The 27,374-nt window shown below is 45.8% G+C and overlaps 1 protein-coding gene across 2 annotated transcripts in view; it reads left to right on the forward strand.

Annotated features, from left to right (window-relative positions):
* The window catches only part of LOC139257017 (misshapen-like kinase 1), a 143,645-nt gene that overhangs the window by 52,186 nt on the left and 64,085 nt on the right, over positions 1-27,374 (forward strand). For both annotated transcript variants that reach the window (XM_070874364.1, XM_070874365.1), the window contains exons 2-4: positions 3,322-3,378; positions 23,893-24,018; positions 26,641-26,751. In XM_070874364.1, coding sequence (XP_070730465.1) covers positions 3,364-3,378; positions 23,893-24,018; positions 26,641-26,751 — 252 coding nt within the window. In that variant the 5' untranslated portion in view covers positions 3,322-3,363. The remainder of the gene's footprint in view (positions 1-3,321; positions 3,379-23,892; positions 24,019-26,640; positions 26,752-27,374) is intronic.

Genomic DNA, 27,374 nt, shown 5'->3' on the forward strand with positions numbered 1-27,374 from the left:
TGCCCATGACCAGGTGATGATGGGCAGACTTCTTGAACCAATGCAGTCCATGTGGGTAAGGTACTCCCACAATGCTATTAGTGTTATATATGTAAACCGTAAATATCATGTTTAACCACCAGAAGGCTCATGCCCTGGAGTCCCAAGGGATCCCACAATCCTTTGGGAGCACCTGTACATAAGGAGGCCTTATAGGCACTCTGAGACCTGTAATAAAGTACGACGGTCACACCTTACTTTGAGCTTGTCGTATCTGGTTTGACTCTTTATTCAAGACATAACAATTAGGGTACCAGGATCTTTGACCCGATGATGAAGGAACAGTAATTATATGTCCCAAGTTGGGATGGTGAGTGATTTGAGGTGGTGGTGCTCCCATACAGCTGCTGCCCTTGTCCTTCTAGGTAGTGGAGGCCGTGGGTTTGGGAGGTGCTGCTAAAGAAGCCTTGGCGAGTTGCTGTGGTGCATTCTGTCGATAGCACAACATGCAGCCACGGTGCGCTGGTGGTGGAGGGACTGAATATTGAAGGTGGTAGATGGGCTGCCGATCAAGTGGATTGCTTTGTCCTGGATGATGGCGAGTGTTGCACCTGCACTCACCCAGGCAAGTGGAGAGTATTCCATCACACTCCTGACTTGTGCCTTGCAGGTGCTGGAGGTGCTTTGGGGAGTTGGGAGGTGAGACACTCATCCCAGAATAACCAGCCTCTGGCATGCTCTAGCAGCAATGGTACTTATGTGGTAGGTCCAGTTGAGTTTTTGGTCAATGGTGGTCCCCAAGATGTTGCTGGTGGGGAATTTGGCGATGGTAATACCGTTAAATGTCACCGGGAGATAGTCATTGCCTGGTACTTGTGGTGCAAATGTTACTTGCCACTAATCAGCCCAAGCCTGGATGTTAGGTAGGTATGGACTGCTTCATTATCTGAGGAGTTGTGAATGGAGTTATCAACAAGTAGCCCCACCTTTAACCTTGTGATGGAGGAAAGGTGATTGATGAAGCAGCTAATGATTGGGCATGGGACACTGCCCTCAGGAGCTTCTGCAGTGATATCCTGAGGTTCCGATGATTGGCCTCCCTTTGTACCTGGTATGAAGGCAGTCACTGGAGAGCTTTTCCCCCTGATCCCCATTGACTCGGGCTCCTTGGTGCCATGCTCGGTGCAATGTCAAAAGCAGTCACTCTCGTCTCGTCTCCGGAATTCAGTTGCGAGATTTTTTTGATGAACCTGGGTCGAAATTAGAAATTGAAAAAGCTACAATTTTAAAAATAGCTCGTAATGTGAAAGATGTTTAAAATGGTCCACATCCTTATCTGAATGGTGCAATAAGTTGGGTGGGCTGAATGACCTTAAAATAGAAGTGTACTTATTTATTATTGCATATTAGCACCAATATGCTATTAATATATAAAAAAAAGGTGCAAACGACTGTTTTAAAAGCTGTGTGATATTCTGTTTAAGTGACTCTTTCTCTCCACTACCACCACTTGTAACCACCACTACTTTACCCTTGTGTTATACAGCTTAAAATGCTTTCTCCTGACAAACCATGTTTGGATATTCAAAATCTGTAATTGTACTGAGCATTCTTCACATTTCATGAACTTGCAATGAAGGTTTCACACACCCACCATTACATTTTACGGGAATCGTAGTGACTGTACTGCTCGTATCAACATTCTTGTGAAATTTTTCAATGTTAATATTGCAACAATTACTTCAATTTGCACATTCCCTATTCATGCTACTGGTCATTGCTCCTCTGAATGTTCCTTTTCAGCGAGAAGTATCCCACCTTACATTCTGTTTCTCCTTCTGGCATCTGTTTTGTTGAAATCATTGTACAATTTGCTTCTAACTCGTAACTGTTCCAAGAACCCAATACTGGAACTTCTCCCCGCCCTCAGTGTTTCCTTCCCTACTACAATCTTCAGACTTCTAAAAGCCATGCTTGGTGTAATTTAATGACCATCTCCTTTTTAACCGTGGTACTTTACTGCACTATGGGGCTTGGCTTCTCGAGGGCAAAAATAAATGGCTGATGCACAGCAAACATACGAACAATGACGGACAGGTAAAGACGCTCTGGTCCAACGAGCCTATCCCACACAATTACCATACCTTGTGTATCACAACATGTACACTCCACCCCACCCGAGACCACGTGATCTCCTGGGAGAGGTGAAAAAACAGATTAAAAAACCCAGGCCAATTTGAGGAAAAGAAATCTGGGAAATTGCTCTCTGACCCATCTAGGTGATGGAAACTAGTCCAGGAGATCACTGGCCCTGAACTCCCTGCAACACCTAACTTCTGTAAGAGGTGATCTCCGCCCCAGCCAGAAACGGGCCCCGCTCTCGCTTGAAGGGTGGGTCAAATCCAACAACCGTGCAGGTTCCACAAGTTCGATGTCTACTGCTGAGGTTTGTTGGCTCTAGTTGGGAGGAAGAGGAGGGAAAGGAAGAGATACTCATCCTTATTTTTCACCTCCTCCAATATGCTGAGTTCAGGCTTGTCATTTGTGACAGTTGTCTCAATTTGAAAAAACAAAAATCAACAGCAAAATTATACGTGACACATCGCCAACGTGTTCTACCCGGACAAGCAAGTGAAAATTACTTGTTTCAGAAACATCATAAAATCTCCTGCATGAGAAACACTTTCATGTTAATATGCACTCTTACGTTTATGGTGGGGGTGATCTTTTACTGCTATTACAACTGAATAACAGTAATGTATAAGGTGGCGTGAATTTTAAACTGGGCTTTATTCACATACCCTGCATTTGACAGAATTGTTGTATTGAGCTAGTGAAATTGATCTGTGCAAATCTGCTTAATCGGATCAATTTTATACAAATTGCGGTACCTGCTTAACATAAGTGTGTGTGCGCGTTTCGGTCATAAGTTCTGTTTCCTGTAGTTCATAGAGACCCTTTAAATAGACTAGACTGTTTGCTGCAGTGCGCTGAGTAAATAGATTTTGCTGTAAAATGGACTGTTGTGAGTCCTGTGCAAGTCCCGCCCCACCTACAACTCATTGGCTGATACAGTGCAACTTATTGGCTAACACATTGATGTCAACAGGCACGGTTATTTTCTTGTAGCTCTGTGTCTCCATCACCCATTGACCCTGAGATTCTGTCTGTGCATTAATACGGTCACGCTATATTGAAGGTATTGGTGACTGTAGGTCCATCACTCTGTTGGGAAACAGTTCCAACACACACAAACTGTTCCTCACAATGTACAGCTGGTCTGTTCCAGGGTGATGTTTTTGCAATGCAGAAATACTGATGTGTCTCTCTTTTTCCCTTCAGGGTCGACATGTCAAAACGGGGCAGCTTGCGGCCATCAAAGTTATGGACGTCACAGAGGTATGGAGAGCCTTTGATTATGGCAATTACTGTGGACTGTCTATCATTTCTGCTATCTCTTGAAGCAGTATTGGGAAAAACAATTTTGAAGGTTACTGCACGATGAGTAGGATTTTCTTTCTAAATTTCCTTCAACTTGTTTTTCATTTTATTGAAAAGTTTAAAAAAAATATACCGTCGAGGAACATGAGAATTACTAGACGATAGAAGACCAAGGTCCATCTAGTTTGCTTTCTAGTCACAGGATACAACGATAATGGGAGTTGTTGACTAAACATAGCAATCAGTCTCAATGAGTCTACAACAGACCCAGACACAAGAACGTAAGAAATAGGAGCAGGAGTAGGCCATCTAGCCCTCGAACTTGCTCTGCCATTCAATAAGATCATGGCTGATCTGATCATAGACTCAACTCCACTTCGCTGCCCGCTCCCCATAACCCTTGACTCCCTTATCGTTCAAAAATCTGTCTATCTGCACCTTAAATATATTCAGTGACCCAGCCTCCACAGCTCTCTCGGGTAGAGAATTCCACAGATTCACAACCCTCTGAGAGAAGAGATTCTTCCTCATCTCCATTTTAAATGGGCGACCCCTTATTCTGAGACTAAGCCCCCTAGTTCTAGATTCCCCCACGAGAGGAAGCATCCTCTCTGCATCTACCCTGTCGAGCCCCCTCACAATCTTGTTTCAATAAGATCACATCTCAGTCTTCTAAACTCCAATGAGCGTAGGCCCAACCTGCTCAACCTTTCTTCATAAGACAACCCCTTCATCTCAGGAATGAACATGAGGTGAGGAAAATCCTAGTAGTGGAGAGCTTTGGAAACCACAGATCCGAAGACACCCTGTTCCTCCCAAGTATGCTACACTCATCACAGATTTTCTCAAATTACTCATACTGCATCCCAAAATTGGATATTAAGGGAATCAAGGGATATGGGGACAGTGCAGAAAAGTGGAGTTGAGGTTAAAGATCAGCCATGACATTGAATGGCAGAGCAGGCTCGAGGGGCCGAATGGTCCTAATTATTATGTTAAATTATATTTTCTGTGAAATCTGCCTAATTTGCAACTGTCTCCCGAGGGAACCTGTTCCATAGATTGACCACTCGCTCACTGCGCAGATCAGTTTAGAATTTCTCTTTCTCTCCCCCCGCCCCCCCCCCCCCACCCAATGCAAGCCATATCCTTTGGTTCTGCTGTTCTGGACAAGGCAAAGTGAAATAGCTCGTCACGGTCTTACATTACCTAGTCCCCTAACAATCCGAAAAACAGCAATCATACCACCTCTCGACCATCAGTTTTCATAAACACAGAAGAAGGCCCTTTGGCCCATCATGCTTGTGCCGGCTTTTTGAAAGAGCTGTTCAATTGGTCCCACTCCCCTGCTCTTTCCCCATAGCCCTGCAAAATTTTCCTTTTCAAGGATTTACGCAATTTCCCTTGTTTCCTCATGTCACCTCTGGTTCTTTTGCCAATTACTTTAAGCCTGGTTACCAACCCTTCTGCCACTGGAAACCGTTGCTCCTTATTTACTCTCTCAAAACCCTTAATGACTTTGTGCACCTCTATCAAATCTCCCCTTAACCTTCTCTGCTCCAAAGAGAGCAACCCCAGTTTCTCCAGTCTCTCCACATAACTGAAGTCCCTCATCCCTGGCACCATTGTAGTAAATCTCCTCTGCACCCTCTCCAAGGCCTTGACATCCTTCCTAAAGTGCAGTGTGTAGAAATGACCACTGCTCCAGTTTGGGGCCCAACCAATGCTTTATAAAGCTTTATCATAACTTTGCTTTTGTACTCTGCCTCTATTTATAAAGCTAAGGATCCCATTTGGCTTTTTAACAGCCTTCTCAACTTGGTTCTGTCACCATCAAAGATTTGTGTACGCAAATCCTTGATCTCTCTTTATGCGCACCCCCTTTAAAATTGTACCATTTAGTTTATATTGCCTCTCCTCATTCTTCCTACCAAAATGAATCACTTCGCACTTCTCTGCATTAAATGTGTCTGCCCATTTCGCCAGCTTGTCTATGTCCTGTTACTATCCACCACACTGTTTACTACATTTCCAAGTTTTGTGTCATCTGCAGACTTTGAAATTATGCCCTGTGCACTCAAATCCAGATCCTTGTAAGCACAGTCGTCCTAAGAATGACCCCTGGGGGACACCATTGCAGAGTTCCCTTAGCTCTGAAAAATCTCTGCTGTCTGTCCCTTCGTTTTCCAGCCCAAATTCCACAATCGTTCCTCATAATCCAATCTCTCCATTCCTTCAATCATTCTGGTTGCTGTCTTCTGTATCCTTTCAACAGTTGCAGTATCCATTTTGTGCCGTGGTGACCCGAACTGTATACCGTATTCCAAGTGTGGTCGCACCAATGATTTATAACGTGGAAGGATCACCTCACCATTTTGGCTCGATATTGACCTTTGAATGCATCCCAACGTCTCATTTGTTTTACTCACCGCCATTGAGCAGTGCTGCGATAGCTTCAATTTATTGTCAATCATAACCCCCAGATCTTTTACTTTCCGCGCAAGTTATTTTCATTCCATTTAAGTAATAGTCCCTTCCTGGATTTTTTTTTTATCCCCATGTGATGCACTTTGCATTTCCCTCCATTGAATGTAATCTGCCACCTGTGTGCTCAATTACCAAGTACATTCAAATCCTGTTTTGCTTTAGAGTCACAAGAACATAAGAAATAGGAGTCGGCCATTTGGCCCCTCGAGCCTACTCCACCATTTAATAAGATCATGGCTGATCTGATCTTGGCCTCAACTCCACTTCCCTGCCTGCTCCCCATAACCCTTGACTCCCTTATTGTTCAAAAATGTGTATCGCCACCTTAAGTATATTCAATGGCCCAGCCTCCACAGCTCTCTGAGGTAGAGAATTCCAAAGATTCACGACTCTCAGAAGAAATTCTTCCTCATCTCCGTTTTACATGGGCGATCCCTTATTCTGAAACTACGCCCCCTAGTTCGAGTCTCCCCCATGAGGGGAAACATCCTATCTGCGTCTACCTGGTCAAGCCCATTGTCCCCATCGCCTATAAGAAATTATTGCTCAAAAGGTACAAGAGACAACTGGTTCATATGTGGAGCTGGTCTGAAATGGCAGGCAGTGACGAGTGGGGTGCCGCAGGGCTCAGTGCTGGGACCCCAGCTATTTACAATATACATCAATGATTTAGATGAAGGAATTGAGTGTAATATCTCCAAGTTTGCAGATGACACTAAGCTCCGTGGCGGTGTGAGCTGTGAGAAGGATGCTAAGAGGCTGAAGAGTGATTTGGACAGGTTAGGTGAGTGGGCAAATGCATGGCAGATGCAGTATAATGTGGATAAATGTGAGGTTATCCACTTTGGTGGAAAAAACACGAAGGCAGAATATTATCTGAATGGCGGCAGATTAGGAAAAGGGGAGGTGCAACGAGACCAAGGTACATCAGTCATTGAAAGTTGGCATGCAGGTACAGCAGGCGGTGAAGAAGGCAAATAGTATGTTGGCCTTCATAGCTAGGGGATTTGAGTAAAGGAGCAGGGAGGTCTTACTGCAGTTGTACAGGGCCCTTAGTGAGGCCTCACCTGGAATATTGTGTTCAGTTTTGGTCTCCTAATCTGAGGAAGGACATTCTTGCTATTGAGGGAATGCAGCGAAGGTTCACCAGACTGATTCCGGGGATGGCAGGACTGACATATGAGGAGAGACTGGATTGACTGGGCCTGTATTCACTGGAGTTTAGAAGGATGAGAGGTGATCTCACAAAATATATAAAATTCAGACGGGACTGGACAGGTTAGATGCAGAAAGAATGTTCCCAATGTTGGGGAAGTCCAGAACCAGGGGACACAGTCTTAGGATAAGGGGTAAGCCATTTAGGCCTGAGATAAGGAAAAACTTCTTCAGAGTTGTTAACCTGTGGAATTCTCTATCGCGAGAGTTGTTGAGGCCAGTTCATTGGATATATTCAAGAGGGAGTTAGATATGGCCCTGATGGCTAAAGGGATCAAGGGGTATGGAGAGAAAGCAGGAAAGTGGTACTGAGGTGAATGATCAGCCATGATCTTATTTGAATGGTGGTGTAGGCTCGAAGGGTCGAATGACCTCCTCCTGCACCTATTTTCTATGTAACGAATGAGGTGAAGCAGCGAAGCAAACATTTATCATGTTGAGTCTCTGTGTATTTTGACTACCATTTCTATTACTGCCCTCTTCCACCAGCCTCCTCCAAAAGTTAAATCTGTCTGCTAATGCCAGTCTCATTGTATTGCGTGTATCTCCATTGAGAGCCAAAAATTGGTAGGTAGTTCTCGCGGTACACAGCACTATTTCATTAGTGTCAGCCGTGGCTCGGTAGGGAGTGCTCCTGCCTGAGTTTTAAAAAAATTTCAAAATATACTTTATTCATATAAAAATTTGCGCAATACATTGGAAAGCAGTTCAGTTCATTTGGATGCGGTCAGCAATTCCACACAATACATTTGGATGCTGACGGCAGTTCCGTTCAATACATTTGCTTGCTTTATATTTCGAGGTACAATTCAGTACAATCCAGGATACATTGCAATACAGTCATCAAATTATGGTACACAGAATGGGTGAGGGTACAGTTACATTTCTTTGCAACATACATTACTAAACAGAGCTTACATTATACATGGCACTACATAGGTGTTTTCAGATCATAGTGCCCTATGTATACAAAGGTTTATAAGTACAGCCTGAGGGGAGTTTTATACTGATTCCAGCCCTTGGGTTTACCGTGGCGGAAGGGCTTTAAACTGTGGCCCTTCCCCAACGTGCCTTTGCGGCGACTGCACCAATTTTTAGTGCGCCCCTCAGCATGTACTCCTGGATCTTGGATTGCGCCAGTCTGCAACACACAGACGTGGACATCTCCTTGCTCTGGAAGACCAGCAAGTTTCGGCAAGACCAAAGTGCGACCTTCACCAAGTTGATGGCCCTCCAGCAGCAGATGATGTCTGTCTTGGCGTGTGTTCCTGGGAACAGCCCGTAGAGCACAGAGTCCTGTGTTACGGAGCTGCTTGGGATGAACCTCGACAGCAACCACTGCATCTCCTTCCAGACCTGCCTTGCAAAGGCGCACTCCTGAAGGAGATGGGTGACAGTCTCGTCCGCCTCGCAGCCGACTTGGGGGCACCGTGCCGTGCTGCTGAGACGCCGGCTCTGCATGAAGGATCTGCCGGGTAGGGCCCTCCTCACCGCCAACCAAGCTACGTCATGGTGCTTGTGTGAAAGCTCTGGCGATGAGACGTTCTGCTAAACGAGTTTGACAGTCTGCTCGGGGAACCATCCGACAGGGTCCACCCTCTCCTTTTGTAGGGCGTTCAGGACCTGACATGCCGACCATTGCTTCATGGCCTTTTTTCTGAAACTTTTCCACGAAGGACAGGTGGATAGGTATGGTCCAACTGGTGGGGGTGTTTCGCGGCAGCGTGGCCAGACCCATCCTTCGCAACACCGGAGACAGGTAGAACCTCACCACGTAGTGACACTTAATGTTTGCGTACCGGGGTTCTGTGCACAGCTTGACGCAGCCGCACACTGAGGGCCACGTTCGGAACATCCTTTCCTCCATGTCCAGAGATTTGTACATGTCTCTGCAGACAAAGTCCATTTTGGACCTCCAGACAAAGTGGAAGACAGCCCGGGTGACTGCCGCAGCGCAGGAGCGTGAGATGGACCAGACCTGCGCCACGTACAACAACACCGAGAGCACCTCACTCCTGATGACCAGGTTCTTTCCTGCAATGGAGAAGGAGCAGCTTCCACCATCCCAGTTTTTGTTTCACTTTGGCGATACGCTCTTCCCAGTCTTTTGGCGCACGCCCCGTCCGCTCCGAACTATATTCCCAACACCTTCAGGTAATCTGGCTTAATGGTGAAGGGAATAAAGGATCGGTCGGCCCAGTTATCAAAGAACATGGCCTCGCTTTTGCTGCAATTGATCTTCGCTCCCGAGGCCAGTTCAAATTGGTCTCAGATTGTGAGCAATCTGTGGACCGACTGCAGATCCGAGCAAAAGATGGCGACGTCGTCCATGTACAGGGAGGTCTTGACCTGAGCGCCTCCACTGCCTGGGATCGTCACCCCTCTAATGCCCGCATCCTTCCTGATGGACTCGGCAAAGGGCTCGATACAGCACACAAACAAGACAGAGGAGAGAGGACAGCCTTGCCTGACTCCAAACCTGATTGGAAAGCTTTCAGTTTCCCACCCGTTGATTAGAACTGCGCTACTGTGTAGAGCAGTTGGATCCAATTGCGGATACCCTCCCCAAACCCCATTTTGGAGAGCACGCCCATCAGGTACTTGTGCGATATCCTGCCAAAGGCCTTCTCCTGGTCTAAGCTGATTAAGCAGGTGTCCACCCTCCTGTCCCACATTTAGGCGACCGTATCCATGAGTAGCACGAGGCTATCAGGCTATCGGCGAGAGGCCTACAAAAGGCCGCGAGAGGCGATGGGAGGTGCGTGGAGAGACGTGAGTCCGGGGTCGGCGAGAGGCCGACAAAGGCGTGCTTGTGCAGCTACAGGGAGAGGGCAAAAAAGTAGTAGAAAGAAACAGAAAGGTGACGTCACAGCCAAGGGGGAAAGTGATTGGCTGGTGATTGGTAAGTAGCTTTTCTTTTTTTTTCTCCTATAACAGTGAGTAAACTTTAACATTGTTGTTGCCAATTTAAGTTAATCTAAGGGTTAAGTCATGACAGGAGAGCTCGGTCATGTGATATGCTCCTCCTGTACCATGTGGGAACTCGGACACTTCCGGTGTCCCTGACGACTACGTGTGCGGGAAGTGTATCCGCCTCCAGCTCCTGACAGACCGCGTTGCAGAGTTGGAGCTGAGGGTGGATTTACTCTGGAGCATCCACGATGCTGAGAATGACGTGAGTAGCACGTGTAGCGAGTTGGTCTTACCGCAGGTGAAGGGTCCACAGCCAGCTAGGGAATGGAAGACCAGCAGGAAGAGCAGTGCAGGGGTCCCCTGCGGTCATCCCCCTGCAAAACAGATGCACCGCTTTGGGTACTGTTGAGGAAGATGACTCATCAGGGGAGGGCAGCAGCAGCCAAGTTCATGGCACCATGGCTGGCCCTGCTGCACAGAAGGATGGGAAAAAGAGTGGGAGAGCTATAGTGATAGAGGACTCTATTGTAAGGAGAATGGATAGGAGTTTCTGCGGCCGCAACCGAGACGCCAGGATGGTATGTTGCCTCCCTGGTGCAAGGGTCAAGGATGTCTCGGAGCGGCTGCAGAGCATTCTGGAGAGGGAGGGTGAACAGCCAGTTGTCGTGGTACATGTAGGTACCAACGATATAGGAAGAAGCGGGAAGCGGTCCTACAAGCTGAATTTAGGGAGCTCGGAGTTAAATTAAAAAGTAGGACCTCAAAGGTAGTAATCTCTGGATTGCTACCAGTGCCACATGCTAATCAGAGTAGAGGGAGCAGGATAGTTAGAATAAATACGTGGCTTGAGCAGTGGTGCAAGAGGGAGGGATTCAAATTCCTGGGACATTGGAACCAGTTCTGGGGGAAAAGGGACGGTCTCCACTTGGGCAGGACTGGAACTGATGTCCTAGGGGTAACATTTGCTAATGCAGTTCGGGAGTGTTTAAACTAATATGGCAGGGGGATGGGAACCTATGCAACGAGATAGGGCGAAGTAATATGGAGTCAAACAGATGGTAGAAAGGTAAAAAGCAATAGTGGAAGGCCGAGTAAACAAAGGCAAGAAACAAAAAGGGCCACACTACATCATAATTCTAAAAGGACAAAGGGTGTTAAAAAAACAAGTCTGAAAGCTTTGTCTCTTAATGCAAGGAGTATCCGTAATAAGGTGGATGAATTAACTGTGCAAATAGATGTTAATGGATATGATGTGATTGGGATTACGGAGACGTGGCTCCAGGATGATCAGGTCTGGGAACTCAACATCCATGGGTATTCAACATTCAGGAAGGATAGAATAAAAGGAAAAGGAGGTTGGGTAGCATTGTTGGTTAAAGAGGAGATTAATGCAATAGTTAGGAAGGACATTAGCTTGGATGATGTGGAATCTATATGGGTAGAGCTGCAGAACACCAAAGGGCAAAAAACGTTAGTGGGAGTTGTGTACAGACCTCCAAACAGTAGTAGTGATGTTGGGGAGGACATCAAACATGAAATTAGGAGTGCGTGCAATAAAGGTGCAGCAGTTATAATGGGTGACTTTAATATGCATATAGATTGGGCTAACCAAACTGGAAGCAATACAGTGGAGGAGGATTTCCTGGAGTGCATAAGGGATGGTTTTCTAGACCAATATGTTGAGGAACCAACTAGGGGGGAGGCCATCTTAGACTGGATGTTGTGCAATGAGAGGATTAATTAGCAATCTCGTTGTGCCTTGGGGAAGAGTGACCATAATATGGTGGAATTCTACATTAGGATGGAGAATGAAACAGTTAATTCAGAAACCATGGTCCAGAACTTAAAGAAGGGTAACTTTGAAGGTATGAGGCGTGAATTGGCTAGGATAGATTGGCGAATGATACTTAAGGGGTTGATTGTGGATGGGCAATGGCAGACATTGAGACCGCATGGATGAACTACAACAATTGTACATTCCTGTCTGGCGTAAAAATAAAAAAGGGAAGGTGGCTCAACCGTGGCTATCAAGGGAAATCAGGGATAGTATTAAAGCCAAGGAAGTGGCATACAAATTGGCCAGAAATAGCAGTGAATCTGGGGACTGGGAGAAATTTAGAACTCAGCAGAGGAGGGCAAAGGGTTTGATTAGGGCAGGGTAAATAGAGTGCGAGAAGAAGCTTGCAGGGCACATTAAGACGGACTGCAAAAGTTTCTATAGATATGTAAAGAGAAAAAGGTTAGTAAAGACAAACGTAGGTCCCCTGCAGTCAGAATCAGGGGAAGTCATAACAGGGAACAAAGACATGGCAGACCAATTGAACAAGTACTTTGGTTCGGTATTCACTAAGGAGGACACAAACAACCTTCCGGATATAAAAGGGGTCAGAGGGTCTAGTAAGAAGGAGGAACTGAGGGAAATCCTTATTAGTCGGGAAATTGATGGGATTGAAGGCCGATAAATCCCCAGGGCCTGATGGACTGCATCCCAGAGTACTTAAGGAGGTGGCCTTGGAAATAGCGGATGCATTGACAGTCATTTTCCAACATTCCATAGACTCTGGATCAGTTCCTATCGAGTGGAAGGTAGCCAATGTAACCCCACTTTTTAAAAAAGGAGGGAGAGAGAAAACAGGGAATTATAGACCGGTCAGTCTGACATCAGTAGTGGGTAAAATGATGGAATCAATTATTAAGGATGTCATAGCAGCGCATTTGGAAAGAGGTGACAAGTCAGCATGGATTTGTGAAAGGGAAATCATGCTTGACAAATCTTCTGGAATTTTTTGAGGATGTTTCCAGTAGAGTGGATAAGGGAGAACCAGTTGATGTGGTATATTTGGACTTCCAGAAGGTTTTCGACGCGGTCCCACACAAGAGAATAATGTGCAAAGTTAAAGCACATGGGATTGGGGGTAGTGTGCTGACATGGATTGAGAACTGGTTGTCAGACAGGAAGCAAAGAGTAGGAGTAAATGGATACTTTTCAGAATGGCAGGCAGTGACTAGTGGGGTACCGCAAGGTTTTGTGCTGGGGCCCCAGCTGTTTACATTGTACATTAATGATTTGGACAAGGGGATTAAATGTAGTATCTCCAAATTTGCGGATGACACTAAGTTGGGTGGCAGTGTGAGCTGCGAGGAGGATGCTATTAGGCTGCAGAGTGACTTGGATAGGTTAGGTGAGTGGGCAAATGGAATGCAGATGAAGTATAATGTGGATAAATGTGAGCTTATCCACTTTGGTGGTAAAAATAGAGACAGACTATTATCTGAATGGTGACAGATTAGGAAAAGGGGAGGTGGAATGAGACCTGGGTGTCATGGTACATAGTCATTGAAGGTTGGCATGCAGGTAGAGCAGACGGTTAAGAAAGCAAACGGCATGTTGGCCTTCATAGCTAGGGGATTTGAGTACAGGGGCAGGAAGGTGTTGCTACAGTTGTACAGGGCCTTGGTGAGGCCACACCTGGAGTATTGTGTACAGTTTTGGTCTCCTAACTTGAGGAAGGACATTCTTGCTATTGAGGGAGTGCAGCGAAGGTTCACCAGACTGATTCCCGGGATGGCGGGACTGACATATCAAGAAAGACTGGATCAACTGGGCTTCTATTCACTGGAGTTCAGAAGAATGAGAGGAGATCTCATCGAAACGTTTAAAATTCTGACGGGTTTAAACAGGTTAGATGCAGGAAGAATGTTCCCAATGTTGGGGAAGTCCAGAACCAGGGGTCACAGTCTGAGGATAAGGGGTAAGCCATTTAGGACCGAGATGAGGAGAAACTTCTTCACTCAGAGAGTGGTGAACCTGTGGAATTCTCTACCACAGAAAGTTGTTGAGGCCAATTCATTAAATATATTCAAAAAGGAGTTAGATGTCGTCCTTACTATTAGGGGGATCAAGGGGTATGGCGAGAAAGCAGGAATGGGGTACTGAGGTTGCATGTTCAGCCATGAACTCATCGAATGGCGGTGCAGGTTCGAAGGGCCGAATGGCCTACTCCTGCACCTATTTTCTATGTTTCTATGTTTTTTTCCTGCCGGGGACAGCGCAGGTCTGGTCCGGGTGAATCACCAGTTCAAGAGCAGACTTGACCCTGTTGGCGATGACCTTTGACAGGATCTTATAGTCCATATTGAGCAGCGAAATGGGCCGCAAGTTTTTGATTTTCTCCCTCTTCCCCCTTCTGCTTGTAGACGAGGGTGATGATGCCTTTCCTCATCGATTTTGACATGCTGCCGGCCAGGAGCATACTCTTGTACACTTCCAGCAGGTCTGGGCCCATCCAGTCCCACAGAGCCCAATACAACTCGACCGGTAAGCCTTCGCTTCCAGGAGTTTTATTCGTCTCGAAGGACCGGACGGCCTTTGTCAGCTCATCCAGAGTTAGCGGGTGGTCCAGACTCTCCCGCTCGCTGTTGTCTAAGACATCCGAGATAGACGACAGGAAAGACTGGGAGGCCGTGCGGTCTGTGGGCTTGACGTCATACAGCCTGGCATAGAAGGATTTGCTGATCCTCAGCATGTCAGGCTGCGAAGATGTCACCGAACCGTCGTCTTCCTTTCGGCTGGTGATCACAAAGCTCTCCCTGTGTACCTTTTGGAAGAAGAAACGCGAGCACGTCTCATCCTGCTCGACGGAGCGGACTCTGGAGCGGAAGATGATTTTGGAGGACTCTGAGGCAAAGAGTGAGGCTTGCTGGCCGTTCACCTCTTCGAGTTCCTCCGTGACATCGACCCCCATCGACTGCAGCAGGAGCAGGTTTTGCATGCTCTTCTGGAGTTGGGACAATTCCCTCTGTCTCCCTCTCGCCAACTGAACACCTTTTGAGGATGAAGAATCTCTTGATGTTCGTCTTGATTGTTTCCCACCAGTGCATCGGGGAATCGCAGAGGGGCTTTACGGTTCTCCAACCTTTGTAATCTCTCTTGAGTTCCTCAACATTTTGCGGAGTCAACAGTTTCACGTTCAGCTTCCATATCCCTCTGCCAACTTTCTGGTTTTCCTGTGGGTGTTTAAATCCCACTCCAGAGACTTGAACATAAAATCTAGGCCGACATTTCAGTGGAGTACTGAGGGAGCACTGCACTGTCAGAGGTGCTGTTTTTCGGGGGAGACTTTAAAGCGAAGCCCCTTCTGCACTCTCAGGTGGACGTAAAAGATCCCACCGCACTATTTTGAAGGGCACAGGAGATCGCCGTGGTGTCCTGGCCAATATTTATCCTCCAACCAACATCACTAAAATATTAACTGGTCATTATCACATTGCTGTTTGTAGGACCTTGCTGTGCGAAGTTTGGCTATCCGGTTTCCTACATTATAATTGTGACCTCACTTCCAAAGTGCTTTGGGTCATGAAAGATGCTGTAGAAATACAAATTCTTTCCTTTTCTTATTGGTTGAATGGAGGTATCCATGTGGGAAATCAGTAGAATTGATCCAGCTACTTTTAGAAGAAGCTGTCTGAGATTAATGCTGTGTACTAGGACTTTGCATGGTGAATTTATCTTGGTAGCAGCTTGAGTTTTCAAGAGCCGATCAAGACAGGTGTGCTGTCTCCATCAACAAACTGGCTGAGACTCCAACTGACACTTCAAACATCTCAAAATTAAAGCCCTCCTTGTCTGTGGGTATCACTCTGGATTCAAGCACCACTATCTGATCATTTCCACGTTTCATTCCTTGTCTCATCTATTCACTGAAATTCTTCACACTTTCATGACCTCCAGGCTCGGCTTCTCCAACGCTCTCCTCTTTGACTTCCCAAGCTCCACCATATATAAACTCTAAATCCCTGTCCTTGTCAGCCTTGACTAGCTTTCCATTCCCCAATACATTGACTTCAAAATCCTCATTTACAGATCTCTCAATAGGCTTATCTCACCCACCTCTGTACCTCCGTGTCTAATCCTGCCTCGCCTTCCTCCAGCATTATTGGCAGAACCTTTATCCGTCTCCGCCTACTCTCCCTAAACCCCTCTGCCTTGCTACCTTTCTATTCTTATTCAAGAGTTTCCACAATGCCGACTTTGTTCTTTTGGTCATCTCCCCAACTCCCCTTCTAGTGCTTGGTGTCTGTTCTTTTCCTCGAAGTGACTTGGGGCATTCACTGCATCAAAGATGCTAAATAGAAGAAAGTTGTTTTTCATCAGGCGAACACTCTCGCCTCTGAGTCAGAAGGTCGAGGGTTCAAGCCCCGCTCAGCGACTTGAGCACAAAAATCTAGGCTGACACTCCCAGTGCAGTGCTGAGGGAGCGCCGCACTGTCGGAGGTGCCGTCTTTCGGATGGGACATTAAACTGAGGCCCCGTCTGCTCTCTCAGGTGGATGTTAAAGATCCCATGGCACTATTTTGAAGAAGAACAGGGGAGTTATCCCCGATGTCCTGAGCTAATATTTATCCCTCAATCAACAGATGATCTGGGTCATTTATCACATTACTGTTTGTGGGCGCGCGCTTCTGCACAAATTGACCACAGCGTTTCCCACATTACAACAGTGACTACACTCCAAAAGTACTTTGTTGGCTGTAATTCACTTTGAGACGTCCAGTGGCCGTAAAAGGCGCGCTATATATCCAACGCTGTCTTTTTTTTTTAATTAAAAAAAGTATTCTATGTTTGAGATTGCGGAATGGAGTCAGCAGGCTACCCATTCATTTCTGGACTCGCGATTTCAATCAGATTGGACTGGACAAAAATCATCTCCATCTAACTGTATCCCCAATTCCTAGTGGAAAATTGGACTTCAGTGTAAAACGGCCCACTCATTGGAAGAAAATTGGTGGTCTTGCTCGGTAATTCTAGCTAGTATGGGAAATTGAAAAATCCACACTGATATACTTTTGTGAGCTGGAATCACAAATCCATTAGTGCAGAGGGAGCTTTATCCTGCATCCAGCATTGTTGGTGATTCCAATCTATATTCAACATCTTTCAGATTGCATTTCCCTCACTTCACAGTCTGTCTTCTCCTAGTGCAATGGCTGAATTACTTCATCTTGATCTCTGTCCCTCAGTGAGCCAATGAGAACTTTATCTTCCAATCATGCATTTGGACACCAAATCCAACCAACAGCTGCACCTTTTCTTTGGCACCTTGAGTCCTGCTTCAACCGTCAACCTTCTAGTCCTCAGCCCCCCCCCTTGATCTCCAATGGAACTCCCTACATTTCCATTGCTAAACCTTCCTCCGTGAAACTGTTTCCTCTTTTGTGCCAAACTCTCTCTCATCAGAAACCATAAACTCTCAAAATTCAATTCTTGCTTCCATATCTAGGAAATCTGGCTTTAGCATTTGCAGCTCTCACTCCTGGACTTGAGGTCATCCAAAACTCAGCAGTCTGTGTCCTAACTCGCACCAAGTCACGATGACCCATCACCCCTGTGCTTTCTGACGTACATTGGCTCCCGGTTAAACAAATCGTCTTTCAAAATTCTCAACCTTGTTTACCAATCACTCCATGGCCTTGCCCCTCCCTATTTCTAATCTTTTTCAGTCTCACAACCCCACAAGATGTCTGTGCTCCTCAAATTAAGCCCTCTTGAAGATCCCTCATTATAACTGCTCAACCATTGGTAGCCATGCCACCAGCTGTTTGGGCCCCAAGCTCTGGAGCTCCCTCCCTAAACCTCTCTGCCTCTCTTTCCTCCTTTTAAGGAGCTCCTTAAAACCTTCCTCTTTAACCAAGTTTTTGGTCACCTGCCTTAATTTCTTCCTTTGTGGCTTGGTGTCAAATTTATCGGTTTTGTCTTGTAACACTGCTTTTGAAGCGCCTTGGGATGTTTTACTACGTTAAGGGCGCTATATAAATAAAAGTTGTTGTTGGACAGGATTGAAGATAAAGATTTTAATCTGATGCTGTTCCTCTCTCTCTTCTAACGGCCAACCCCTCTCCCTGCTCCAATCTTTCCACTTTTAATATCAGTACAGGTACTACTACGAGTGCTCCTCTGAACACACATTTCTGCTGAGTTGCGAGCATGCAATCCTCCATGCTCTCTCTGCTCCCCCGCGTCCTTGTTATATTGAAATCGGTGCTCACCGCAAAATCTCCATTCTTTCCCAGCACCACTAAACTGTGGGATGCCTTACCTCCCTCAGCCTTTCCTTCCTCGGGTAACCTTCAGGTCTTCGAAATCTAAACTTGGCATCACCTAATCGCTACTTCATGATCTATCCAGTCTTTCCGATCACTGTTCTCAAACTTTGCCGGTGTTCTTCATCTTACTTTCTCAATTTAGAAAAAGAATCGAGCCTATTTTGTGCCTGACCAGGGATTACATGGAAACATAGAAAATAGGTGCAGGAGTAGGCCCTTCGAGCCTACACCACCATTCAATATGATCATGGCTGATCATGCAACTTCAGTACCCCTTTCCTGCTTTCTCTCCATTCCCCTTGATCCCTTTAGCCATAAGGGCCACATCTAACTCCCTTTTGAATATATCTAATGAACTGAACTCAACAACTTTCTGTGGTAGAGAATTCCACAGGTTCACACTTCTCTCAGTGAAGAAGTTTCTCCTCATACCGGTCCTAAATGGCTTACCCCTTATCCTTAGACTGTGACTCTTGGTTCTGGACTTCCCCAACATCGGGAACATTCTTCCTGCATCTAACCTGTCCAATCCCATCAGAATTTTATATGTTTCTATGAGGTCCCCTCTCATTCTTATAAATTCCAGTGAATATAAGCCTCGTCGATCCAGTTATTTTTGATAATGCTGAGCCCAAAATGGGTAAGCAATGGCATCCCTCACTTTCAGCATTTAAATCCCCTCTCTTTCCCCGCCCCCCCCCCCCCCCCCCCCGTCTCCCCTTCCTCTGGTGAAGAGAAAATCAGCATTCTGTCACTAATATATAGTAGTAATTAAAAAAGATAAACCATTCGGCACTTTAAATGGAATTCAAAGTCCGTCAAACTGCAGATTTACTTGTTGCTTATTGTGTTTCGAATGGAGTTTATGGATGGTAGAATAACAGCAGACAGCCTCCAAACATTTGAAATGCATGATTCACCGGTGACTACACACCTTCAAGGTCAGCCCCCTAACATCCATCTCGTTGAGCAAGAATTGCATCATTCATCTCGTGGGGTGTGATCATTACTGTTCTTTTAACCATTTCCACGATCAGTCGTTGCACATTATTCATCGGCAACTGTAAAACACATTCCCTTGTCGCGCCGGGCCGACTTGCCAGATGCCCTTAATTTTGCCAGCCTGCAGAACCATTGAGGCCATTGAGCCGTGCGGAGGTATGGTGCTCACGCCCAGGCTGCTCACTGTCTTTCACATAGAAGAGACCGTGACACACGCGGAAATTAGAATGGGCCGCGGAGCCAGTTAAAGGGACCATACACCTACAATGAAAATTAGAGGGAACATCTCCCGTTACTGCCAGGCAGTGTTTTTAATTAAACAAGGAGCGGACTTGAAAGTCAAGTTAACCTTTTTGTGGATTGCCAGTAACATTTGCTTTTCTTGACGAAAAATAAAAGCAAACAAAATTCTGGTCTCTGATTAACACCCACGATTTGGGAGTGGGTGTGCATCAGAGAGGCATTGTGCGTATTTACCATTTGCACAGCACTAGCAAAAACCGATCCCTTTGACGACTGCAGTTTCTCAAGGGGTGGAAATGGCCATTGCGGAGATTTTTTTTTTAAAAAAGCTCTCGACCGCAGAATGGTGTGAAAACATCAGTCAGAGCCAAGAATATATCTGAAAAATAATTTTTTTCTCTGTTGATTTGAGGCTGGAAACAATTTTTTTTTGTTGGTAATACTGAACACTTCTTTAACCTATCTTGCAGGCACTTCAGTTCCATCTATGCCAATTATAACAAGGTGTTCGGAAAATCCTGCTCAGCCATTACATGACCAGAAATATCTGCACTTTTTGAATAGAGGCATTTAGTACTCGGGAGGGTAATTGGTTTGGTGCTTTCCTACTTTTTAAAAAAAAACCTATGTTGCCTTCATTAGTTTTGATTTGTTGTTTCATTGACAGCACGTCCCCTAATGCTGAAGGAGTCAAAATATTCTGTGTGGTACCTGTAGCCCTTAAGTTTTAACTCCTGAAATTCCTGTTTGCACATTAGCTCCGTGTGCCGCAGGCTAGTTTTCTTATCCGGTCTGTCGATCCTTCCTGAGGTGCGGTGACCACAACTGCAAGCACTGCTCTAAATAGAGCTTTATATAACTCGCATAACTTGCTCCGTTTGTATTCCAGCCCCCTCGAGATAAAGGCCAACATTCCACCGAATTTTTTATGTTTTTTTTCTGTACCTGACCATTAGCTTTCCAGTAAGTTGGTTCTTGGGCATCCTGAATATCCTCTTCCTCCAGTCCCTAAATTTGCACCATTTTAGAAAATATATCATTCACGGGTCCAAAATGGATGACCTCGCACTCCCACATTGAACTCCATCTGCCACCGTCTTGCCTATTCATGCATCCATCAATGTCGCTGCGTAACTTTCTGCTCCCATCTGCACTATTTGCTGAGAGAACCGACTCAGTGTCGTCAGCAAATTTGACACATAAGGCCCTCTACTCTGTCATCTAAGCCATTTCTAAATATAGTGAAAAGCTGAGGCCCCAGCACACATCGGTGGGGGACAGCACTGGTCACACCCTGTCCACCCATTGTCCCTACGCTCTGTCTCCTACCTCCAAACCAATCCCTGACCCACGTCAATAGATTGCCTCCAATACCATGGATTCTCATTTTTGTTCGTAGTCTCTTTTGTGAAATCTTGTGAATGCCTTCTGGAAGTCCCCATCAATAACTTCCCTAAAACACTGTTCCACCCCCTCTCTCTCACCCCCCCCCCCCCCCCCTAAGGTGCACGGACACGCAACGATTGCCAGGTCATTCATGAGCTGTTCTGCTGGAAGAGACATGCGCATGCGCAGCTGCTCCGCTCCAGCCCAGAAACATTTGAGGCCCACGCAGTAAAACACAATTAAAGGGAATATTGTCCATCGACACCCCCTTATCTGCCACGTTTGTTACCTTCACAAAAAAATCAACTCGTTCGTTAGACAAGACTCACCCACTACACTACAAATCCATGCTGGATCTTTCTGATCAGTTTGTTCAAATGCTCAGTCACTGTCCCGTGTCCCAACTTGCACCAAGTCCCGCTCATCTGTCACACGTGTCCGTGCTCGCCGACCTACATTGGATTCCGATTAAGCAACGTCTCGATTTCAAAATTCTCCTAGTTTTCAAATCCCTTCATGGCCTCACCCCTTCCCTATCTCCGCAATCTCCTCCAGCCCCACGACCCCCCCTGAGATATCTGCGCTCCTCCAATTCTGGCCTTTTGAGCATCCCTGATTATCATCGCTCAACCATTGGCGGCCGTGCCTTCTGTTGCCTGGGCCCCAAGCTCTGGAATTCCCAGCCTAAACCCCTCCACCTCTCTGTCCTTCTTCAAGACACTCCTTAAAACATACCTCTCTGACCAAGCTTTTGTTCACCTGTGCTAATTTCTACTTATGTGGCTCGGTGTCAAATTTTTATGTCATAATACTCCTGTGAAGCACCTTGGGATGTTTCACTATGTCATAGGCGCTATATAAATACACGTAGTTGTTGTAATAACTTGTAGTAATTTCCCCACAACAGGCATTAGAGTAATAGGCCTATAATTTCCTAATTCATCCCTCCTACCCTTCTTTTCCCCCTGCACACCCCCTAACCCTGGTGAAGGCTTTGTGTCTCACTGAGGTGCAACTTCATTGGCCCTGGCAGCCCTCCAGTATGTTACCCCAGTGGTCATTGTGAGCCTAGGTGCTACATGTGAACTAGTGGTAGCTCGCCGCTATGGTGACACCTCCCACGCATACACACGTACGCTCACTCACACATCTAATAGACTCTATTGTCTTCCAGAGGGGTTTTGGGACGAGCACTTCCATCCCAAGCCCTTGTAAGCCCTGAAAACCCAGACAATTCAGTCCTGTTGTACTCTTGTTTCTTCACTGGTTTGTGCCAGTTTGAGTTTTGTTGGACTGGAGATCTGGAAAGAGCAGTTCCTCGTGATGCTGTCTTGGTGAATAAATCCTACATTAAGATACCAAAATTTATTATCAGCAATTTGAAATATAAAAATTGATGAAATACAAAGAGGGAAACAAAGATTGAATGAAGAAAGAGGAAAGCGAGGAAAAGTAAAACAAAAATGTAAAATTTGAAACTGTTAAAATCTCCAACACCAATTTACTACCTGTAGGAATGAGACGCCACACTTTTTAAATTGTTCCCTTTCTGGGCTGGCAAGGTTGATTGGCATTGTAATAATGATCATCACGATGGGTTTAAATGGTATATGTGACCCCCTCTTCCCCTCCCCAATGACAAAAGTTTAGCCATCTTTGAGCATTTAATTAGGGAAAGAAAGAACTTACATTTATATAGTGCCTTTCATGACCACCAGACGTTTCAAAGCGCTTTACAGCCAATGAAATACTTTGAGTGTAGTCACTGTTGTAATGTAGGAAATGTAGCAGCCAATTTGCGCACAGCAAGCTCCCACCAACAACAATGTGATGATGACCAGCTAATCTATTTGTGATGTTGATTGAGGGATAAATATTGGTCCAGGACACCGGGGATAACTCCCCTGCTCTTCGAAATAGTGCCATGGGATATTTTACATCCACCTGAGAGAGCAGACACGGTCTCGGTATAACGGCACCTCCGACAGTGCGGCGCTCCCTCAGTACTGCACTGAAAGTGTCAGCCTCGATTGCTGTGCTCAAGTCTCTGGAGTGGGACTTGCACCTGCAACCTTCTGACTCCGAGGCGAGAGAGTGCGACCCACTGAGCCACAACTGTAAATCTGGGTATGGGTTGGATCAAAGGGATTGTCAGAATGGTTTTCAGAAGATGTTTGCAGCCATGGAGAGAGGTAGCGAGTCATTTTGGATGATAATTCTTGAGGGCAGGGGTGCAGTGACTGCATTTATATAGCACCTCATGTTCTCAGGGCATCCAGATATAATTATTTGACCAGAATCACTTTGGAAAGTGCAATCGCTGTTTTGGAAGCAAACGCAGCAACCGATTTGTGCACAGCAAGGTCCCACAGGCCGCAATGCCCGATTGACCAGGTGATCTGTATTTGGTGCTGATCGAGTTTCGGCCTGTTGAACCAGAATGCTGAATGAGCACTGCTCCTCTTCGAATAGTGCCTTGGGGATCTTTTACATCCACCTCAGCAGGCAGGTAGGGCCTTGGTTTAACAACGTCGTCCTTACCTGAAAGACACTGACAATCAAGAAACGCTGAATATGCTGGTAATTGAAGAGGAATTGCAGAGACAACACGTTTTTAAGCTTCCCAACTGAACAAACCGTGTATTAGTCCTAATACTGCTTTGTCTGCCTATAGACAGAGAATTAACATGATAATACTGCCCACTGCACCAAAAGTTAGCATTTATTTGCCGATATCAGTGGATTCTAATCTTTGAGCAGTAAGTAGTGGAACCAAGCACAGGTCTCCCCTCGAGCATCTGCTTCGAACAGAATTCCATCGACCGTGAGATGATCCCAAGGCTTGCCTGGTTCCGACTGTATGGGACTGATATGTGATGGTTGTATGGGCTTCCTAGAAATGTCCCTGTTTGCAAGGGGGTTCCCCACACAAATCTTGAAAAAAAAACATCTGAAAGTGATGTAATGTTTATATTCTGGAGATAAATTCTAAATTCTGCAACTTTAGTTATAGTAAATTGTTGTCTCCAAGGTAGAGAAATGGCACTGAGAATATTGAACGAGTTCAGGCACTTTTAAAAGCAAGGTGTGACATTTTTAACCTTTTTCCATTTTTGAATCCAGGATGAAGAGGAAGAGATAAAGCAGGAAATTAACATGCTGAAGAAGTACTCGCATCATAGAAATATCGCAACGTACTATGGGGCCTTCATCAAGAAGAGTCCTCCAGGCCATGATGACCAACTCTGGGTGAGAAATCGAACGTAATTTGTGTTTGATGAGGTTAAATGCCGTGCTTTTGTGAAAATAACGTGGGCTGATTCGCAAAACGACATGGAATAGAATTGTACATCTCAGAAGGAGGCCATCCAACCCATCATGTCTGTGCCGGCTCTATGAAAGAGCTATCCGATTAGTCTCATTCACCCGCTCTTTCCCCATAGCCATACAATTTAAGTGACTGCTACTTGCAGGACATCCAAGATTGTTCCTGACCTCTTGCCACATCTACGTGAGTCCTCTGCAGGACATGGCCCCATAACTGTCTTTGTAGTTACCCTGACATAAAAAGCAAGCTGTAGCGAGATTTTGCCAATGCTTTCTCTACTGCTGGTATGACTCGTGCAAAATTGGCATTGATTGTGGCACCTTTACGCTTGTGACTAGGTTGTAAATTTCTCCCCACCTCACCAGCGCTGTGCAAGGACAATCTGTTGGCTCCCATCTAGCCTTCACTGATGAAAGATGGCTACCTGAAATCAGATATTGACAGATGTGTGCATTTCTGACGGCGTCTGTTTTTTTTACTTCAGACTTCCAGTGGTCCCAGTTTTTCTTGCTAGCCCTAGAAAGAAGACCATGCATCTGATGTTATAAAGCAACTGCCTTTTAAAGGCAATAACCATCAGGAAAGGCTGAACAGGTTGGGGGTCCTTTCTCTGGAAAAGGGAAGGATCGAATTGAGGTCTTCAAAATGTTGAAGTGGTTAGATAGGGTAGACATAGAGCAGCTATTTCCACTTGTGGGGGAGTCCAAAACTAGAGGGCACACAAGATGGTTACCAAGAAATCCAACGGGGAATTCAGGAGAAACTTCTTTACCCAGAGAACGGTGAGAATGTGGAACTCGTTACCACAGGCAGTGGTTGAGGCGAATAGTATCGATGCATTTAAGGGGACGCTGGACAAGCATATGAGGGAGAAAGGAATAGTTGTGCTGATGGGGTTAGATGCAGTAGGGTGGGAGGAGGCTCGTGTGGAGCATAAACCCCGAATGTTGGGCCTGTTTCTGCGCTGTTATGTAATTCTATCCAATCTCCGTCCTGTTTGATTTAATAGCCGTGTGGAATCACCCGGAGGTGGTCATCGGACATCTCTTCAGCTTTCCATCTGCAGAAAAATTAAAACCAGCGCAACGCAAAATTAAAACCGATTGTCGGGCAGTCACCGGTTTGAACATATGATCCTTTGCTAACATCAAAACTTGCAGCCGCAGTTGGGAGCCAAAGAGTGGGATTTTGTGATTTGTGCACCAGTAAACTTTCCCCGATCAGAACATGGGTGCCCCGGTGGCTGTATAACTCCATGCTGCCAGTTTTATAGTGCTCTGAAGTAGGTGCCTGTGTTATATGCCGTATATGAATTTGTATCTGATAGTGCACTGAGGCGCAAGATGCATCGAGACTCAGACTCCCAATTATGTTTGAAATGTATTGATTTTTTTTCAGGGTGTGGTTTTTAATTTTCTTTTTAAAGTTGCATTCCCTCTCCTGTTCTCCTTGCACTGTCCCATGGCCAGTGATTTGGACTGGTTCTGATCCTGTGACCATTTACTTACAATCCACATCCGTTATATAGTTTCAGAAAAGTGCAAGAAACATCTAGTGCCGCCTTTCCCTTCCCTTCACCTACCATCTCAACGAAGGGCGCTACTTGGTGCCGAGCTTGGGGCCAACATCTCGCTGTAGGCAACTAGACTCATACAGCAGTGCTTGGTCTCCAGTCGTCTTGGACCCCCTTGCCACTGGACCAAGACCTCGCTCTGCTAAGCCCGTGTGGTAGCCGGTGTGCAACGGCCACCCCACGTTAGAAGAACTCGCGCACAGGCATCTTTCACTCCCTTTAAAAATTCACTTGCGAGAAAGGAAGAGGAGAAGTAGGCTAACATAGGATTACACGTCGGATATACGGCACAGAAACGGGCCACACGGCCCAACCAGTCCATGCCGGTGTTTATGCTCCACTCGAGCCTCCTCCTGTCTTTCCTCATCTAAATCTATCAGCATAACCCCCTATTCCCTTCTCCCTCATATGCTTGTCCAGCCTCCCCTTAAATGCATCGATACTATTCACTTCCACCATTCCCTGTGATAGCAAGTTCCACATTCTCACCGTTCTCTGGGTAAAGAAGTTTCTTCTGAATTCCCCATTGGGTTCCTTGGTGACTATCCTATATTGATGGCCTCTAGTTATGCTCTTCCCCAAGAAGTGGGAACATTCTCTCTGTATCCACTCTGTGAAAACCTTTCATAATTTTAAAACCCTCTATTAGGTCACCCCTCAGCCTCCTTTTTTCAAGAGAAGAGAGACCCAGCCCGTTTATCCTTTCCCGATATGTCTACCCTCGTATTTCTGGTGGTATCCTTGACAATCTTCTCTGCACCCTCTCCAGTGCCTCTACATCCTTTTTATAATATGATGACCAGAACTGTACGCAGTGCTCCAAGTGTGGTCTAACCAAGGTTCGATACAGTTTAGCATAACTTCCCTACTTTTCAATTCCATACCTCTAGAAATAGACCTGAGTGCTTGGTTTGCTTTATTATGGCCATGCTAACCTGTATTCAGATCGTTGCTCTCTTCTGTTTCTCAGCTGGTGATGGAATTCTGTGGCGCTGGGTCTGTCACAGACCTGGTCAAGAACACGAAAGGAAATGCACTGAAAGAAGAATGGATTGCCTACATCTGCAGGGAGATACTGCGGGTAATTATCATTTTCTGAACCAGAATTCATTGCAGTGCACAGCACATCTTCCTCTTTAAACAAAAGGTATTTTTGAAGATTTGAAAGTAAATCGAGGGCTTAAGCTGATTTTTTGTAATGCTTTCCCCCTGATGCGTACAAGCTTCACAGCATCGTTTTAAGAAATCTTATTTTCAAGCAGCATTTCTCCTGAAGTTGACTGCGTGATGACGTAAGCATGGCATCAGGAAGCTCTTGGCTCATGTTCCGTCACATTGGCCGTACTTGACCTTTGAGCAACTTATCCCGTCCAATATGGCTTCGGCTCATGATACTTGTCTTTAACCAAACAAAACTCACTGAAACCTGAACCTTCCCTCCCTCCTGATTACATCCATGTGGAATAATGCCAGCTTGGGGTCTTTATCAAGGATAGCGACAAGATTTCAGATGAGGAGAAATGGGTTGTGCTTTACTCTTGTGGTTTGCTATCGTCCGTCTTAAGTGGTTTTCTTTGTAATGCTTTCCAGACTATTGCTGTACTTGTGCATCTTACACCCAATTGATATTGGCGTAAGGAAAATGGTGCATGAATAGAGGCATGTTAATAACTCATTCTTACACCCACATCTGCAACCCACTTC

Source organism: Pristiophorus japonicus, unplaced genomic scaffold (assembly GCF_044704955.1).
Source record: "Pristiophorus japonicus isolate sPriJap1 unplaced genomic scaffold, sPriJap1.hap1 HAP1_SCAFFOLD_792, whole genome shotgun sequence".
Classification (NCBI taxonomy): Eukaryota; Metazoa; Chordata; class Chondrichthyes; family Pristiophoridae; genus Pristiophorus; species Pristiophorus japonicus.